This window comes from Pseudoliparis swirei, chromosome 5 (assembly GCF_029220125.1).
Source record: "Pseudoliparis swirei isolate HS2019 ecotype Mariana Trench chromosome 5, NWPU_hadal_v1, whole genome shotgun sequence".
Lineage (NCBI taxonomy): Eukaryota > Metazoa > Chordata > Actinopteri > Perciformes > Liparidae > Pseudoliparis > Pseudoliparis swirei.
This window is the reverse complement of record NC_079392.1, coordinates 21,226,778-21,244,510: the sequence shown is the minus strand read 5'-3', so window position 1 is coordinate 21,244,510 and position 17,733 is coordinate 21,226,778. Positions and strand designations below refer to the sequence as shown.

The window sequence follows — 17,733 nt, the reverse complement described above, 5'->3', positions numbered from 1 at the left end:
TCCAGACTGATAAAAGTCTGCAGCAGGCGTGAACAGCACCCGTCAAGACATCGGGGAGGCCGCGAGAGAAAAAAGTCCGAAAGGGAGCGAGGAAATGAGATATGGATGTGCGCTATCTCCCCCGTTGCACGGCTCACGCCGTCAGACTGGAACGCGGTTGCAGAATTTATTCTACGGCAATCAGCCACCGCCTTCTATATGTTGCCTGCATGCTCCAGTCTATGTGCAAGGACGGTCTCCTGCGGGCATTTTCAATTACGCCGCACTGTACGGCAGGAGGGGGGATTAATCTGCTCGTTTGAATGCACGCCACACTTAATGGTTTAGCGGGTGCGCCGGCGGGCCTCGTCTGTCAGCTGTGCCGGTATACGTTTCGGCTTTTGTGTCTCTCTCCTCTCTCTTCCTGCTGCAGTCGAAGCCATCTCTAAATTGCACCACTCTCTCATCAAGTTCGACTGAGATTAGATTTTCACAGAAGATGGGCTCACTCCAATTTCTTAAGTCAAACTCCAAATTGATTGTGTAATGACGAGTGCGATGCAACTTAATAGCATTCGGAATGCGACCGACATAGTTCAGCTATTGCATTGACAGCATTTTCTCTTTTTTAAAAGCACGAAGAAATCTGTCTTGGATCTGATGGAGCTGAATGAGTCAAATGACACCAAGCTTATAACTATACCAAAGATCAAGACGTGAAACTACCAAATAAATAATTAGATATTTCATAATGTCACTTAGCATAGGAAGAGATTTGCCAGAGGATAGATGTGAATATTTTATCTTGGGATGTCATAACCCTCCTCAACAGCTACATGTAGATTCCAGTTATTCATTGACTCCATCAAACTGTTCACTCATTAAGACAGATGACGGACGGCTGTCCTTTTCCCTCGCAGCTATTTGATTATATGAGCTCCGGTTGGGAGCTGAATCAAAAACCAGATTAGCGAGGCACACACACACACACACACACACACACATATACACACTGACATACACACAGCCACACCCTCACACAGTACTTAATGCTTTCGGATAAATTCTCGAGTACAATGGTTGGTTTGTGTCTATGTGATGTAGCCCTATGCCTCTGCTGCAAGGCACACACGCACGCACACACACACACACACACACACACACACACACACACACACACACACACACACACACACACACACACACACACACACACACACACACACACACACACACACACACACACACGCCATGTCTGAGATGCAGCTGATGGGGGGAAAACAGTGATTAGATTAGGAGGAGCTCTGCCTCTGCTTAGCAGCCGGGCCAGTGATCCTCTCTCTCTCTCTCGTGTTCCCGGTGTAAGTGCTGTGCTGTAGGTTTCGTTCTTATCGTATACCTCCAGGCTGCTTATGGCTTGTTAAATGCCTGTACAACAAAGCCAATATTACCACTTATAGCCTCAAACCAGTTTTAATTAGAACTCCTACGGTGAATTATAGAGAAGAATTGAGTTCAGTCAAAGGAGTTCACAAGTTCCTATTCAGGTGTTCAGGGAGAATATTCTTTGAGGCGTCTTTTGGGAAAGTTGCTCGAGCCAGTCATCGTGTTCTCCCCGGCCTGTTTTTATACCCGAAGCAACTTTCTAGCTGGTTACAGTTGCATGACGGTGCTGAATTGCTTATTTCTGACCTGACACATGCAGGTGGGCATGGTAACGATGTGTAGTCGGGTCTGACTCTGTGTGCGATTTCTGCTGGTTTTGCATAATGTTTGTTTGTTTGTGCCGGTGTATTTCTGTGTATTTTTGCTAAAGATAGGAAGCCTGCTCCACTAAAATGGCCGGTTGCCTGCGCAGGTGCGTGGCCGCGGTCACCTGCCAGCTACTCGTGGACGTGGTGTCCTCGCTCGTGATGACACATGGCGCTGACTCCGATGGATCGGCCGGCTCGCTCCCCGGGCCTCACTGTCTGTTCCTGCGTCCTCGAATCCTCTCGGTGCCGTCTCGGCTAAAAGCAACTTCGGCTCGACATGGAAATGAGCGCTGCGTGGTAACAAACACGAGCCGGTCCCTGAAATGCAATCTGGATATGATGCAGGTTTTTGCCATCGCAGCGCCGTCGACTCGGCTGTAATGTCACTTGTATTTATTGAACGTTTAAGTGACCAGGTTGGATATCAACACGATCGTGGCAAACGTGATCTTTGTGTCATGACAAAGGAAGGCAGAGAGAGAGAAAAAGGAAGTGCCATGTAGATCCCTTTTTCTGTGAGCAAACATGATGACATATTTGTGTGGGCGAGGTTGATTCTAGTTTTACAATTGCTGAATGAGAGTTTCTTTGAACATGTACACACATTCTGTGTACAATCAGGACCAGATTGACCGACCCCTGCACACTACATCAATAACTAAGCTGACATGTATACACCCAGAACTGAGGGTGTATAAATCTTTGGATGCCGGATATCAACAATCCTGCAGAAAATGTTGCGAGACCAGTATGCAGAATAGCTGCCTAAAATGAAAAGCAACCCCAAAAGCCAGTCAAAAAGATATTAGTGAAGCGTTTCAGAGATGGTAGTGTCATGGTTGCCCACGTTTTCTCTCCACCTTTAAAACTCCTTGTCGATATTTTAGCTCGCTAGAGCCTCACGTCACAGTCCTCTCCAAAGGCAAGGTGACGTTTTCAATGTGTGCCTATGGCCTGCTCCTCGTGGGGATCGGGGTTTGCCTCCAGTCTTCCCTTCGTTTTGCCTCCAGCGAACACCGTGATGTAATCATGACCTCGAAAAGGGTTCCTCCCGTATCCCCCGCTTCGTTTCCAACCCCTTTTCTCCATTTCACGGCGTGTCTTTTGCAGGCACAGAAATAAGATTATCCTGAAAAGGCCTCTACATGTTAGATATATATATCATGTCCACGAAACCTGTCAGCACATTACGGATGTTTAAATAGGATAAAATCCAATGTAGAGGATGAGACCATGATTTAGCCTCTTTAATCCACCAAAATGTCCCAGCTAAGGAGACATCTTCCTGATTTGAGTGAGCTGGGAGCAGAGACCTGGCACCGATGCTGGCACGCTGTGGACGGGGATTTTATGCTGTTCAAGGGAAGGTTGCTGCTGGAATGATGTTGCTGCGTTCGCTCCCAGCTGAGGATTGGATAGAGAAATAGGGGTCATGGGGCATCGAACGAGGGACTGCTCCTGGTGCCTGAGTGAAACTAGGGGAACTGTGATGAGGACCTGGAAGGCCAGGTTAGGGCTGGGACCCAGGGACAGGGACTTGGGTTGACAGGGCAAGGCCAGGCCTTCAATGCCAAGGCCCGGTCCCCGTGCAGCGGGCTTCAGCCAAGCAGCAGTGAGATCAGCTGGACCAGAGTACCAGTCAGCGGAGCTGCACAAATTGAAGTGTCATCTCCAGAGTCAAGATGCTCACCAATTTTCTGCTTGCGTTGGTGCAGAGTTGGGATTCAGCCAGTGGACAAATGGCTCTAGTTTCATCGACAGTTTGGCTGAGCAAAGGAGACCATGGTGTGTGTGTGTGTGTGTGTGTGTGTGTGTGTGTGTGTATACAGGACTGTCTCAGAAAATTAGAATATTGTGATAAAGTTCTTTATTTTCTGTAATGCAATTAAAAAAACAAAAATGTCATGCATTCTGGATTCATTACAAATCAACTGAAATATTGCAAGCCTTTTATTCTGATTTATTGCTGATTATGGCTTACAGCTTAAGAAAACTCAAATATCCTATCTCTAAATATTAGAATATCATGAAAAAGTATACTAGTAGGGTATTAAACAAATCACTTGAATTGTCTAATTAACTCGAAACACCTGCAAGGGTTTCCTGAGCCTTGACAAACACTCAGCTGTTATAAATCTTTTTTTTTACTTGGTCTGAGGAAATATTAAAATTTTATGAGATAGGATTTTAGAGTTTTCTTAAGCTGTAAGCCATAATCAGCAATATTAAAAGAATAAAAGGCTTGCAATATTTCAGTTGATTTGTAATGAATCCAGAATGCATGACATTTTTGTTTTTTTAATTGCATTACAGAAAATAAAGAACTTTATCACAATATTCTAATTTTCTGAGACAGTCCTGTATATATATGAAGCACTGCAGGTCATTGTCCTTGAAGGATGGTATGTCTTTTCACTGCCCACAATGCAGCATCAGCTTTTGCGAAAGGTGTTTTAATTGAATATAATTAAGGGAACTAAATGTGAAGAGGGGAACAAGTTGCATCACTTCTGTTCTGAACATTTAAATGCCAATTGTGGTCTAAAAAAAAAACAGTTGTGCCATACTTTAGCCTTCAGAAAGAAGTGAAACGAAGTGAGCAATACATCAGATAGTTAATATTTGGATTTCGAGAATCGTCGTCGAAAGAATAATCCTATGATTGTGAAATATAAATCTTGAGATTATTATATAGATGCTGTCTGACAGAACCCTCTGGAATTGGCTGTATCCGGTCATCTTCTGACCACTGAAACATCACAAAAGAGAAAGAAGAGGGGGGGGAGGGGGGCATCCGAAGTTAAATGAAAAATTGCTTACATACACGTCTCCAGTGGTCTGGAACATTTGTTATTCCGAGTCACACAATGAGAAAAAGAGATACAGGAGGATAGAAGAAGAGAAGAATACATTTAGTAAAGGAGGTGCAGATCGATGAGACTGGAGGCAGGCAGGCCACAGTGCAACAGAGGAGGGGTGTGTGTGGTGTGTGTGTTTGTGTGTGTGTGGTGTGTGTGTTTGTGTTTGTGTGCGTGTGTGCGCGTGAGCGTGTGCATGAGGCGTCCCAGATTACTTTCCCTGATTGATCCGGCCCAGCATCCGTCTGACCTGCAGGACATTTCAAAGCTCAGAAGATGCTCTTGGAGGTGGAGAGATGGCGAGAGAGAAGAGAGACCGCCAGGAAGAAAGGGAGAGGCGAGAGAAAACCAAAAATCGATAGCGCAGAGAGCATTACAGGGAGCTCGACTGGACGAGAAGCCGAGCGAGTAAAGTCAAATTAATCTCTTTGTGTCTCAGAACTCCAATTCAGTATCACTTTTGGGGAAAGAGAGGCAGTTTGAGTGTGAGTTTAGCAGCATGGGGTGTGGCTGCTTAATGGTAGCAAGAAAGGGACACATTGTTACTATATCTGGTTATATTCATGTGTATTATCAGACAACACATTTCAACACAGTGATGTTTTCTGTCAAAAGTTAAATAATGTGTGTGTGTGGGGGGGGGGTGAAATGACGAATAATATCTGAAGCAAGATGGTGAGGCGAAGTCTATCAAGCTGCATGCTGGCTCCATTTTGTAGCTGCCAGGCAAGAGTGTCCATCAGTGGAGAGATCCGGCAGCATTCTGTCGACTCTGCAGTCCCCCCAGCCCCCATCTATCGCGGCCAAGTCGGGGTAAATTGATTGTCTAAACTCTGTTAGAGAAAGGGGGAGGGAAGCCTGCGCCAGGCCCGCAATATAAAGTGCTGCTTTTACAGAGTGATGAAGGTGAACAGGACCGGTCAGGAAAACACAAACTCCTTGGCATTCTTAGTTTGTGCCTTGAGTGACGTACGACTGCGGAGGAGAGACAGAGATCATCTGCGTGAGCAGGGTTCAAGAAAGACTTGTACAAATGGATCCATATGCGGTCAATCTAAAAGAAAGCCGATCGTGCCTTTGGTATTTTCAACTGTTCGAGGAAAACAAATGTTGACTCCCCTTCCGCGCTGAAGGCGGATACGGCTCTCGTCCTATTTGACTGCAGTAGCCGGACGCCATTGGCCGAGAGCCCAAGGAGACAGGAAGCACTTTTGTGGCATCAAATATTAATGACGTTATAGAGTGTATCGATTATATAATACGTTTTTCCCAGCATCTGAGCACAGACCGAAATGTATTCCCTGAATAATTGAGAGTGTATCCATGAGCGTTTCTTCATCTCAATGGTTGGTGGATGTAATTGCGTTGCACCCTTATTCCAGCGTTATTTGAGATTTTATCATCACATGTTTGTGTTCACGTGATAAGCGTGAGGACAGCGAGAAAATGAAGAAAGATGAAATTGTGTGTGTGTGTGTGTGTGTGCGTGTGCGTTTTATCGAATGGGTTGAGCATTGATTATTGAGCACTGAGTAGCGCGGAGACTTAAACACACTTCTGAGAAATGTAATATTCACTTCTTTCTCCGTCATTATGCTCTCTTGCACTACATGTCGTCTGTTGGAATGGAGACTCGTACATCTGCTTGCCGCTTCTCACATTTTGATCACCACATTTGTCCACGCTGCGATCACACTGCGGCGTCTGCTTGCTGCGGCACGCCAGCCCCCTCCACCGCGACGTCGAATGGCGGTGGGAAATGATTCGGATGTTTCGCCTCTGCCAAACATTTTCTTTTTTTCAGGGTAGCTTTTTTCAACATTTACATTTAACTGCCTGCTTTCACTGTGATACCGTTGTTCTCTCAATGAGATGAATGTTGGCTGCAAATTGTACCTAGCGTGGGCACCGTAGCCTCAGGGGCGGAGCTTCACCCGGCGCTCTTTACTCACAAAACGGTTATGAATACACCTCCCTGGCTTTGGCACACCGGTGTGAGGTTGACCTATCACAGCTAAAAGCTTGACAATGTTATAATATATTTTTTTAACTGGTTTATTTGAGAAGGGAAAGTGCACATTAATGAAAACATTTCTGTAAATGTGCCAGAGTTAGCCAAGAGGCTATTTTTCATCTGTAGTCCTGAGAGGCAGATGTCATAAAACAAACCTAAAAACATAAGATTATATATATAATGTTTATATATGTTTGTACAATATTTACGCTTTTCAATTGGTGCACGAACAATTAATAGTGAGAATAGTGAGTATTCTTAGACATTGTACTAACATGACATGCAACAGGAAGACTCACACATTCAAAACGGACAAAGCTAAATAAAATAAGATGAGAACTATGTTAAAATGGACAGAATACAAAATTTAAAATTGAAAAAAAAATACCTTTAACCAATTAGTACCAGTCTGATTCACAGTATATTTTACACAACCTTTATTCAACATTTACCATTTTGCCCCCCCTCCCCCCACCAGACACAAACAAAGCTGGCTCAACTGATATTTCTAGAGGATCATCCCCAACATATCCCAATATTCACCATTACCTGTCAGCTCGTGGAAATGATATGCTCTGTCCTCCCTTCTCTCCTGACCTCCCTGCCCCTCTGCATCTTCTGTTTCCCTTTCAAGCTTGACAGTTCACTCTCATTTAGACCTCCATTATGCATTTCTGCTCAAGTCTACAAGACACATTGACAACAGAACATGCACAGCCTCTTTCTCTACTCCCCCACCTCTGCCTCTCTCTTTCTTTGAAGTATTGGAAGTGTCTTCCCCATTACTCAGCCCTTGCCTTTCCTTCCCCCTCACATCTGATCCCTCACTCCCTCTCTTCATCTCGCTGCAGGAGTAAATGAAGGCAGAGGTCATCCCTCCTCTCGTCCTCCTCTCCTGCTAAATTGGCTGCTTGTGGCATCCGTAGATAGCTGCAGGCATTAAGCCCGCTGCTCTGGAGAGCTGCTGAACAGACTACCTGCTCATTTGTGGCATTTCTATATCTTCAACCACCGGCTTGTTTATCCACAGAGAGCACGAGGGAAACCCTCATTATAAACTCTGCCAAGGTCATCGCAGTCTCCACACCAATCTGCTCGCTTCAACACACACACACACACACGCACGCACGCGCAATGTTATTCAATTAGTTCTCAACTTATTAAAACGGACTGGGGAAAAAAAGTGAAGGAATGTCTTTATCCCCGTTTCAATTTGAGCAATTCCATTTTCAGCATCGAGAAATAGTTCAAACATTTTAGTCGTGCAGTTTTCCAAATCGACACCATCACCCGAATTCTTTCCCAGAGACCGAGCGCTCACTCATCTCAGCAGCCACACTAAGCAAACCAATCCTGAGCCACCTATCTTTGTGGTAGTTTGACTACTGGACTGTAAAAAGGTGTATTTTTCTCGTGAGCCGCCATTTTCCCTATCACCCCACCCCAAAATCCCACCCCAAACGTAACCCTGTAAAGTGAGTGTATGATGTTAACGTGTGTCTCTCCCCCCCTCCCTGTGCTTCGCTCCATAGGGGTCGACAGAGACACAGTGGCGTCAGGCAGAGCTCCCACAGCTCCAGGGCTGGGCAGAGAAGGGATTGCTGACACAGCCAAAGATGGTAAGGAGACAAATGGATGCCCCAGCCATTTTACACACCCATGAAGTAATACGATCTCATATTGTACTGTGTCTACCTAAATCTGCACTGCTTGGTGATGCTGCTGACTGAGGCAGTTGGAACTGGAGCAGAGATTGATGGAGAGAGGGTCGGGGGCTGCAAGGGGAGAGGAAGTTGTGCAGAGACGAGTGAGAAGCAAAATTCATTGTATTTATATGAGAACGACATTAAATATATAAAATTAGTTATATTTACATGTTGATGTTTTTTGTGTTTTTACTACAGCCTTTCAAATCAATTGGGCTGTTTAGCTTTCATTAAAACACGCTGCAACCGTGGGCATTTCTGACGGGCCTCTACTCCCTGACAGACACTTATTCAAGTTGCTCACTACTATAATTTGTCCTTTGTTGCTCCCTTCCCCCGGTATTGAGCACTCTAGCTCTCATTAAAAATTAATCTGTCCCCCCCATGCACTTTGCTTCATAGCAACTGTAGCTGCAGCAGCATTGTTTGATTGAAACCACATCACTTTTTTTTCGTTCTTAAAGGGACAGTGTGTAGGATTTAGTGGCACCTAGAGTGCGACCAGCTGAATATCCCTCCGCTTGCTCCTCCCTTTCCAAGACTATGGTAATGTGGGCCGCAGAGTCCAAAATCCACGACGGCCATCCTTACCACAATAACGCTTCTTGAGGAGAAACTGAAGTCAGGCGGCAGCTGGTTTTGCACTCTGCGACTCGTGTTAATTGCATGTTGGGGAACTACGGAGGCCTTGAGGCCAAATAAAAACAAAAAAGCACAACGATAGATTCAGGTGATTATACACCATTGGAAACATATTTATGAAAAATATATTCCATTTCCGCTACTAGATTCCCAGAAATGCTACACACTGGCCCTTTAAGATGCCAGTTTTAAGAATGATAAAGTATCTTCCAACTTACAGGGACATCTACTGTCTTCCTGTTACATGTGTCCAACAAACAGCACACTGTCCACATGCATTGCTTGAAGCTCGAAGCTGGCTCTGCCTCCTACATGTGTAGAATTACAACTTGTGAGTAAGAAGCTGCATCAGGAGGCTGAGGTCTTGAGAGGGCTGTGGATTGTACCACTTCAGCAGGACAGTGGGATCCGTCCACAGCATTGGGCTCCTCACTGGGAGAGCAGGGGCGGCCGAGTGTTCACAACCAACATGAAGTGGACTGCTGAGCAGCACAAATGCTGGTGGGCAGGGACAAGGAGAGGAGTGTAATTGGCCACTGGGACTCGGCAGGTCCCTGTTAATTAGAGGCAGCCATTTTGGTGGAAAAACTCCTCAGAAAGCGTCCCATGGAGTTGAAAGTCTCAGTGACAGAATGTAGCGCAGCGGGGAATGTAAACAGATTTAATAAGGCCCTCTCCAATCAACTCTGCTCTGGCTAGATACGATTCTCTCCTCCCTCTCCACTCTCCTCCGTCTTTCTCAGTCTGCGTCTGTATCTCTGTTGTGGGAGAGCGGTGAGTGAGTCGGAGAGGATACCGTCAAAAGAACAATTTGCATGCAGCTCTCATCTTGAGAGCTTTTAGACATCTCCCTGTCTGTTTGTTTTCTGCTGTGGGTTTAGGCCATCATTCTCCCTGTGCATCTAAGTGTATGTATGTTCGTGTGTTTGTGTGTGTGTGTGTGTGTGTGTTTGTGTGTGTGTGTGTGAAGCAGATTAAAGACTGCTACTAAACACTGAGAAAAGAGGAGCACTAGATAGTTAGAAACACAGCCCTTTATAAGTTCTACCTAAAGTCAGAGAAAAGATGACATCTCGTGGCATTTTTGCGCGAGGTATTTTATATACATTTTATGATATGTATATATTCCAAATTCTAACTACTTGGATAAATAAGTGTTTTTTTCGCAGCTCTAATATTCTCATTCAATTAACTGCGCGCCATTTGACTTTTCTTACTCATCAATTTGATGTTGGCGACGTTTTATTATATAGTATATTGATATTAATATTAATATGGGTGATATTTATTTGCTAACTAAACACTTATTTGTATGCCTGCTTTTCATGTTTCACGCCACAGCTCGTCGATAGAAAGATAAAAGCAAAATCATGAAAGATTAAACGCATTGTAAATGTCTAAAATGTTTTTTGAAAAAACTATTTCAGGTCAAACTGGGGAATCTTTTAATTCTGCTTCGAGATATATTATTAGAACACAGATCCAGTCTTTTAATAATCCAGAAATAGAGCGAAAAAGAACGCGTGTGCCATTTCTCCTTCGCTGAAAGCAGCCAAGTGCAGCCTGTCTGCGTATGCTTCACAATGGATAAAAATAGACAGGGAGCTGAATGGTTGAGCAGGGAAAGGGAGCGATCTGAGAGATGACTTTCGAAATGTGATTAAATCAGATACAAAAATATTTGCATCATCATTTTGTGTTATAGCACATTATAGTCATTGCTTTACTTGTGCAGCATTATGAAGGGAACGTTGTGTGAGTGTGTGCTCCGATGGACACGCCCTCTTTTCTGTGTAAACACACGACACAGGATCTATTGTCAGGTCAAGTTGTCACACTGCAGGCCTCTCAAAAGGGAACACAGATTCTGTCGACAGGCTCCTGGTCTGGTTCGGCATGGAGTCGATATATATAGATATATATATATATATATACTGCTCTCTCTATATTTATAACAGCGTATCCATCTTCTTTTTTTCACGTTTTATCTTCCCTTCATTTAGTGATTGGATCTTTAAACTTGCGAAACACAGACACTCCCCTTATATACACGCTCAACCTTATATGCAACCAAAGCTATTAATTTCATCAAACAAATGTTTTTGTATGCAAATACATGAAGAATTTCACTTCACACATTGCTTTTTTTTGGAGAATAATGTTCGCTCAGAATAAGTATTTCTATTAAATATGTATCGGAGTGCTCTGGTAGATATAAAGTGCAACCCACCTCCCTCCTCCTTTTTATTTGTTTGGTGTTGACTCACTCTTACACCAAGCTCATAGTTTTTTTTCCAACACTTTGATCCTGAGATGCTGTGCAAGACCAGATAAGAAAACACACACTTCTCTCTGCCACAGCAGCAGTCACAGAGCAGCTGATTGGCTGCCCCTGTGATTGCCCCCTCCCATAAACCTGTGCAGCTATCAGAGAACAACCTCCTGACATCATTAAAGTCTATCCGTTTGTTTTATCGACCCCTTTACAGCCAATGTCATCAAAAACATGCTCGCGTCGCTTCGGCTGTGCCGTTTTGACGAGTTGCCATTAATATGTTGGCCTTTTTGCAGATTTGCTTCTCAGAATCAATATTCCAGCAGCGGAGTCATGGTGGTTGCTCGAAGTAATTAACAGTAGTGGTTGGCGTAGATAATAAAAGAATAGGAATATGTATTCAAAATGTATTTATGGGTTTTATGATGACACATATTACTACTGTTTACCTCCATCGTAGTGACACTATTGTAACACCACTGTCTGGTTTGGTCTTTGAATGACATTGCTTGCTTAGTGCTTACTCTGACCAAAAGCACAAATACCACAGTACCACTACCAACATTCTTTCCGAGTGCCAGGCAAAATGATTGATGCTTGACAGATGTTTATAATAATTTAATATAAAAAAAATGTTCCTCCTATTTCACTCTCACATTTGAATCCCTGTCAGTCGAGAAATAATTGCATGTCAATTCCAAAACCGTGATATAATGTTGTGCAAAGCTTGTTTAAACTCCTTCTAATGTCTGGAAACAGGCCTTTAAAAACCTATTTACCCAAACTGCTACTTAATGCAAAAAAAGTCATGCTTTTTAGAAAATTAACTTAGAAAATAACCACTTTGTCAGAGTTGTGTATTTCATGTGTGCTACATAATAAGTGTTCAAAATGTTCGAAATAAAAGGACTGGGGCCTTTGCTAATGGATGCTATGTCTCTCCTTCTTCCTCCCTGCACTTTCGCTCTGTGGTCCTCCTCCTCCTCCTCCTCTTCTTCTTTGCTCCAGATCATCAGTAACATGGATGCTCCAGTGACAAATGGCCCCAGCGGAGGGGGCACCACAGCCAACGGGCCGACCACCAACAGCCGCGGCTGTCCCTCGCCCATGCAGACCGGCCAATCAAATGACGACAGCAAGACCAACCTCATCGTCAACTATCTGCCGCAGAACATGACCCAGGAGGAGTTCCGCAGCCTGTTTGGTAGCATCGGAGAGATCGAGTCCTGCAAGCTGGTCCGCGACAAGATCACAGGTACAGAACGGAGACTCGGATGATGTTGCTTGCGTTTCCCCTTTTTCGCGTTGCTTGGTTTACAGTGTATCCAAATGGGTTTTAAAGGATCCCTCCCCATGCAATTTCGCCGAGGGAAAAAGGAAAGCTCACCCAGAGTGGGAAGGGATTTAGACGCTTGCTTTCTATATTGACAATTTGGACTGGCGTGATCCTGTCACTTTAAGACATGGCTTCCTATCCAGCTTCCTGATTTGAAATATATATATTACAATAATCAACAAACCTCATACTTTCAATTGTTGTTTAATTTATGTTTGCTGTAAGGATTTATTTTTTGTGTTCGGTCACCTGTCCCAATCTATTTGGTAATATTTGCGGTTGACAGTAGATTGGTCAGAATAATAAAGGTGTTGTTAGAGGGCCAGTTTATATTAATCCTCACATTCTGCTAAAGGATCAAAAGGTAGGTGCAGATCCAGCACGCTAGACGGTACACTGTGTGTTGAATGAAGACACAGAATTAAACATTAAAATTAATAGTTGACTTCACGTGAGTGTACACAAGCCCACGGCTCAACGGCATTCCAAAGCAAGTGTTTGACAGCAGTCGTTGGACGCATCGTCTCCTCGAAGGAGAAATCCATCTCTGCCCTCCTGCGCGTGTTCCAGCGCTCTAAGTCAGCAATGCGGCAAAGTGCCACATGTTCTCCAGAGGTGTTTAAATTAAGCAGCACTTTGCGGTGCTAATCATGGCTGTAATCTGGGCGTAGTGGCTGTGTGGGTGGCCATACAGCAAATGGATCAGGGGAGGGGGTTGGTGCGACTCTGTGATAATGCTCCATAATGGCTTTCATTTTAGATCCTACTTACTGACACTCTTCTCCTGATAATCTCATTAAAGAGCACCAGGCTGGCAGGCAGAGTCGATCACCGAAGCCATTCTCAGATAGCAGCGCAAGGCGGAGAGCGTAAACACACACATGAGCAGATATACACCCCCAACACAATCACCAAATTAAGATGTACCGTAATAGATTAAGCACAAGCAAAAGGCCAATAGCAATGAGAATGTGGACCGTCAACCAGAAGTGGCCACTAGCCTCCGTCGGTTCGGTCATTCTTTGAAGCATATTCCGCAGCACGACAATTCCTCTCCAGGACCATCTTCCTCTTTCTCTCTAATGGGCCACAAAATGGAGCCTGAGAGTCAGATGCACCAGGATAATGGAGGAAGGTGTGTACAGAAATAACACTGGGCGACCACATGCTATCATCATCACCATCACCATGTTCTCTCTCCTCACGATTTCCCCCTCAAGTGCGAGTTGCCAAGCGGCAGCGAGAAACCAAGCTGATATTTGGAGGGAGTTTTTTTTTTTTTAAACGAACGGAATTGCTGTAAACCTGCTCGGGTCCTCAATGGGAGAATAGGAGAGAAAGGTAGAATTGTTTGTTTGCTTCTAAACCATTTTGAGTACTTCTCTGCTCTGCACTACAAGGCCTCCCTGATGACTTTGCATCGACGCAAAAAAGTTATAAATAAATCCCACCCCTCCCTCAATCTCCCGCTCCGATGTATGCCTGTTTTGCTGTCCCACGGGTGCAATTTCCTTTTTTTCAAACTTTTAGGCTAACAAAGCACAGATCCCCTCTTCTCACAGGGAATGCCAAGAGGCTTTATTCTCAAACAGTCATCCAAATCATTAACAGACTAAGCCAGCTTTGCTAGCGGGTTGAGTAAAGAGACGGACGGGAAGAAGAGGAAAGAGAGCCCCACGTTTTTTTACAGGCCAATGTACCCTTTGTCGTGTATATATCTACACGTCGGTGTAAGACAGATCAACTTCTACTTTTGTTTCATTTTTTAGCAGAGTGAGTGAAGACTGAGGAAGGAGAGGATATATCTTTGCCTCTGAATGTCTTGAGGATGGGTAGAGTGCTCTGTAGCGACACATCATTCATATTGAGACGGCGCCTCGGTGTCTTGGTGCGCGATTCTTGCACCTTCCGCCAAAAAAAGTTCCTCGTTTGTTTGTGAAAACATTCTTTGGCAATAAACCTGTTTCTGATTTCTGATTGATGGGTGTATTAAGGCCGTCATGTTCTATTATGCAGTGGGAAGAGTTTAAGGAGTACAGAACAAAGTTTAGTTTCCAATATTTGATCATTACAAGACTCAAGTATTCCGCCAACAAATCCACAGATTCAAGCGAGTCCTTTCCGCTGCGCGTCCATTTTTGCAATAGCCCTTTTGTGTTTGACCCGTGAGTGTTGTCTGACGAGGTGTGAGCATGTAAGCCTCTCGGAGATGCAGCAGGAGAGACGGACAGCTCCTCAGCTTCCTGTGGACTTGCTCCTGTCAGCTCCAATGGCGTGAGGCTCGGGTGGTTACGGGCAGGCAGGCGGAGACACTTCAGCTCCGTCCGTCACCCTGGCTGACGTCAGCTGGTATCACAGCCACCTCTGGGTGTCTTTCTTGCTCCCCACATGCCCGCCCGCTTGCCTATACCCACCTGCCTGCCTGCACAACAACCTCTGGCTGGTGAGCTCACAACATGCAGGTTAATCTTTTATTAAAGAATAGCTTACACGCACCTTGCTGCAGCCCACACACACTTGCACATAAGCCCCAGGCCTCCTACGGTCTGCCTGCGTGCTCCTAAGGAGAAGATATCTTAAAGAGAAGAGTTGTGTAGACTGTAGTGGCTTTTACATTTTTACAGGGTTCGTACGGTCCAGGCCTGGAAAAGTCATGGAAAATACTTAAATCACAAAAGTTTTGGAAAAGTCATGGAAATGTGTTATATTCACATGTTCATTTACGTCGAGTTTAAAATAATTCATATGTTTTTGAAAGGAAGACTCAAATTATAAGCTGGCATAGGCCAAGTCCAAACAGATTTGCACATAAAGGATAATAGTTTTATTAAAAGAATAAACATTTATATAAGTGTTTCTAAGAATAAACATGCATAGTAATGTTTATTCTTTTTGTCAAACTATTGTCTCTCATTCATTTGTTTCATTTAAGGTATATTGTATGCTTTGTAATTCTCATTGTTTGAATACTACATTTTCAAAAAGTTCTCATGTACACACCGAGATTTCAGTTTGGTCATGGAAATTTGGTTTAAAGTCATGGAAAAGTCCTGGAAAAGTCCTGGAATTCCATTGGTCAACATGTGTACGAACCCTGTTTTTAGTCCTACAGTCCCACGTAGAGAGAATGTAACATGTACAAATGCTCTTTGGGCATGGCGTGATGTCTCTGAGACACGGGGGACTACAGATGGTTCCACTTCCAGGGCTCTCTTTAAAAAGGAAGCAAACGTGACTGAAAGTCTGAAAGCTCATCTGGAACAACAGTGAAAGAAGCCATTAAAAGAAACATGCGAACCATCAGTGTGAGCTGGGGAAAATCAATAAGGACCTTGCAATATGCTGAATCAGAACTCATTAACTTATCTCCATGCTCATGCACAAACACACTGACACAGAGAGAAATGGAATTGACTGATCCTCGTCAGTTAGTCATTTCTCAGGATAATTTTTCTGCTTCAGCTGCATTTTTGCAGGAGAAATTAATACATTTGTTTTCATAATGACGCGGCGGAAGAAGAAAATGGCTTTTCATGCTGGAACAAGGATTGATTGCATTGGGGAGGGGGCTCCAGTCATTTCTTTGGATTCAAAATAGCCAAAAGCTCAGTAGCCTTTACTCTCTACAATATTTCCCCTGCTTGTTGAGTAAACAGTCGGCCATGTTTCCCAGCTGCTGTGTGTCTGCGTTGTTCTCGCTAACCTTCAGGTAGCATTTGCTCATTGCCATCTTTCAGCGGCAATGTTTCTCGTCTTAATGCAGGTTAATATATTCCTCATGTCTGCATCCAACCCTGTAAAGACATCACTCCAAAGCACTCAGATGGGAAGCCACTGGTGCACACTACTCTAGTCACCTTCCGTGTGTTGGTTTTAGACATGGAATCTCGGGAGCTGATGCAAATCATAGTGACAATGTGGCAAGCCAAGATGTTGGCTATGAAAAATAGATGGACTGTGATGTCAGCTGTGGAGGAGTTCAAGCCAGAGCACCTCTGACAGACCGCAGTACCGTGTGAACGACGCCTGCTGCAAACCCTCTTCTTCCATACGGACAGGTACACCCGATTCACAAAGGTGCAATAAATACCCTGGTTGGGTGGATCGGGCTTGCTTTGCGTGCAGAAGTCCGTGGCTCAGGCAGCACACGTCCATTAGTTTTATTATCGTTACATTTCTGTTACGCAGCATCAAGTGCACCCACAAGTATTGCAAACATAAAATATGCATCCAACAGATGAAAAATAGCCTCTTGGCTAACTCTGGCACATTTACTGCAATGTTTTTATCAATGTGCACTGTCCCTTATTAAATAAACCATTTAAAAACAATTTTAAAACCCTGATCTGCCAGGACAGATGGGCTTAGCTCCTGCTCAAGGCCCGTCAGTCTAACGGGGAGCAGATCAAATATTCACCATATAAACCTCAGTTCACCACAATCTCTTTGTTGCTACTGAAATATACATTGACGACATGGTCCGGAGCAAAGCGGATTCTCTTTGTGCTTCAGATTACGAACCATGCCGTTTTTCACATCCTCACTCGAGTGATAGGAACCAACTTGCCATTATTCCCCCGTTTGTCTCATGAGTGACAAACCATCGCACACTTTTCACATCCCGACTGAATCGATGGCGATCGAAATGTGGCGCGGTGTTTATATCTCGCATGCAGGCCGCATTCATCTGAAGGCCCGAGATAGCGTGAACGAAGCTCACAGGAAAAGAGATGAGAAAAGGATTTGACATCTCCAACGCCAGGTATTAAGAGAGCTGCCAGGTTCAGAAGTGCAGACACAAGTAGGCAGGCACATTAAAGTTTCAGAGTCCCAGGTCGCGAGAATGTCCCGTCTCTCTCCCCATAACACCCCCCTCCTCCTCCCACTTCGCCTCCCTCTGCTTAGGACCCAGCATTGGCTGCCCTGAGAGCTTGCCTGGCCGTACTGCTCATCCAGTGGCCCTCACATCCAGACAGCCTCTGTCCCCTCTCATTCCACTCTGAGTGCCCTTTACATGGAGCACAGAGGTCGCGACTGTCCCCTGTGTCGGCCTCAGATGCGGCAGCCCGATGCGCCTCAGAGCTGGTTCCTCACGTCCCGAGTCCCGACCCTCCGGCTCTGAGTGCACTGTACCTGGGCAGGAGAGAGCCAGACAGTCCCGCTGTCCCC

General features: G+C 44.6%; 1 protein-coding gene across 1 annotated transcript in view; it reads left to right on the top strand.

Moving 5' to 3' along the window:
• The window catches only part of elavl4 (ELAV like neuron-specific RNA binding protein 4), a 68,342-nt gene that overhangs the window by 21,103 nt on the left and 29,506 nt on the right, over nt 1-17,733 (top strand). The window contains exons 2-3 of the mRNA XM_056414753.1: nt 8,138-8,224; nt 12,237-12,483. Coding sequence (XP_056270728.1) covers nt 8,138-8,224; nt 12,237-12,483 — 334 coding nt within the window. The remainder of the gene's footprint in view (nt 1-8,137; nt 8,225-12,236; nt 12,484-17,733) is intronic.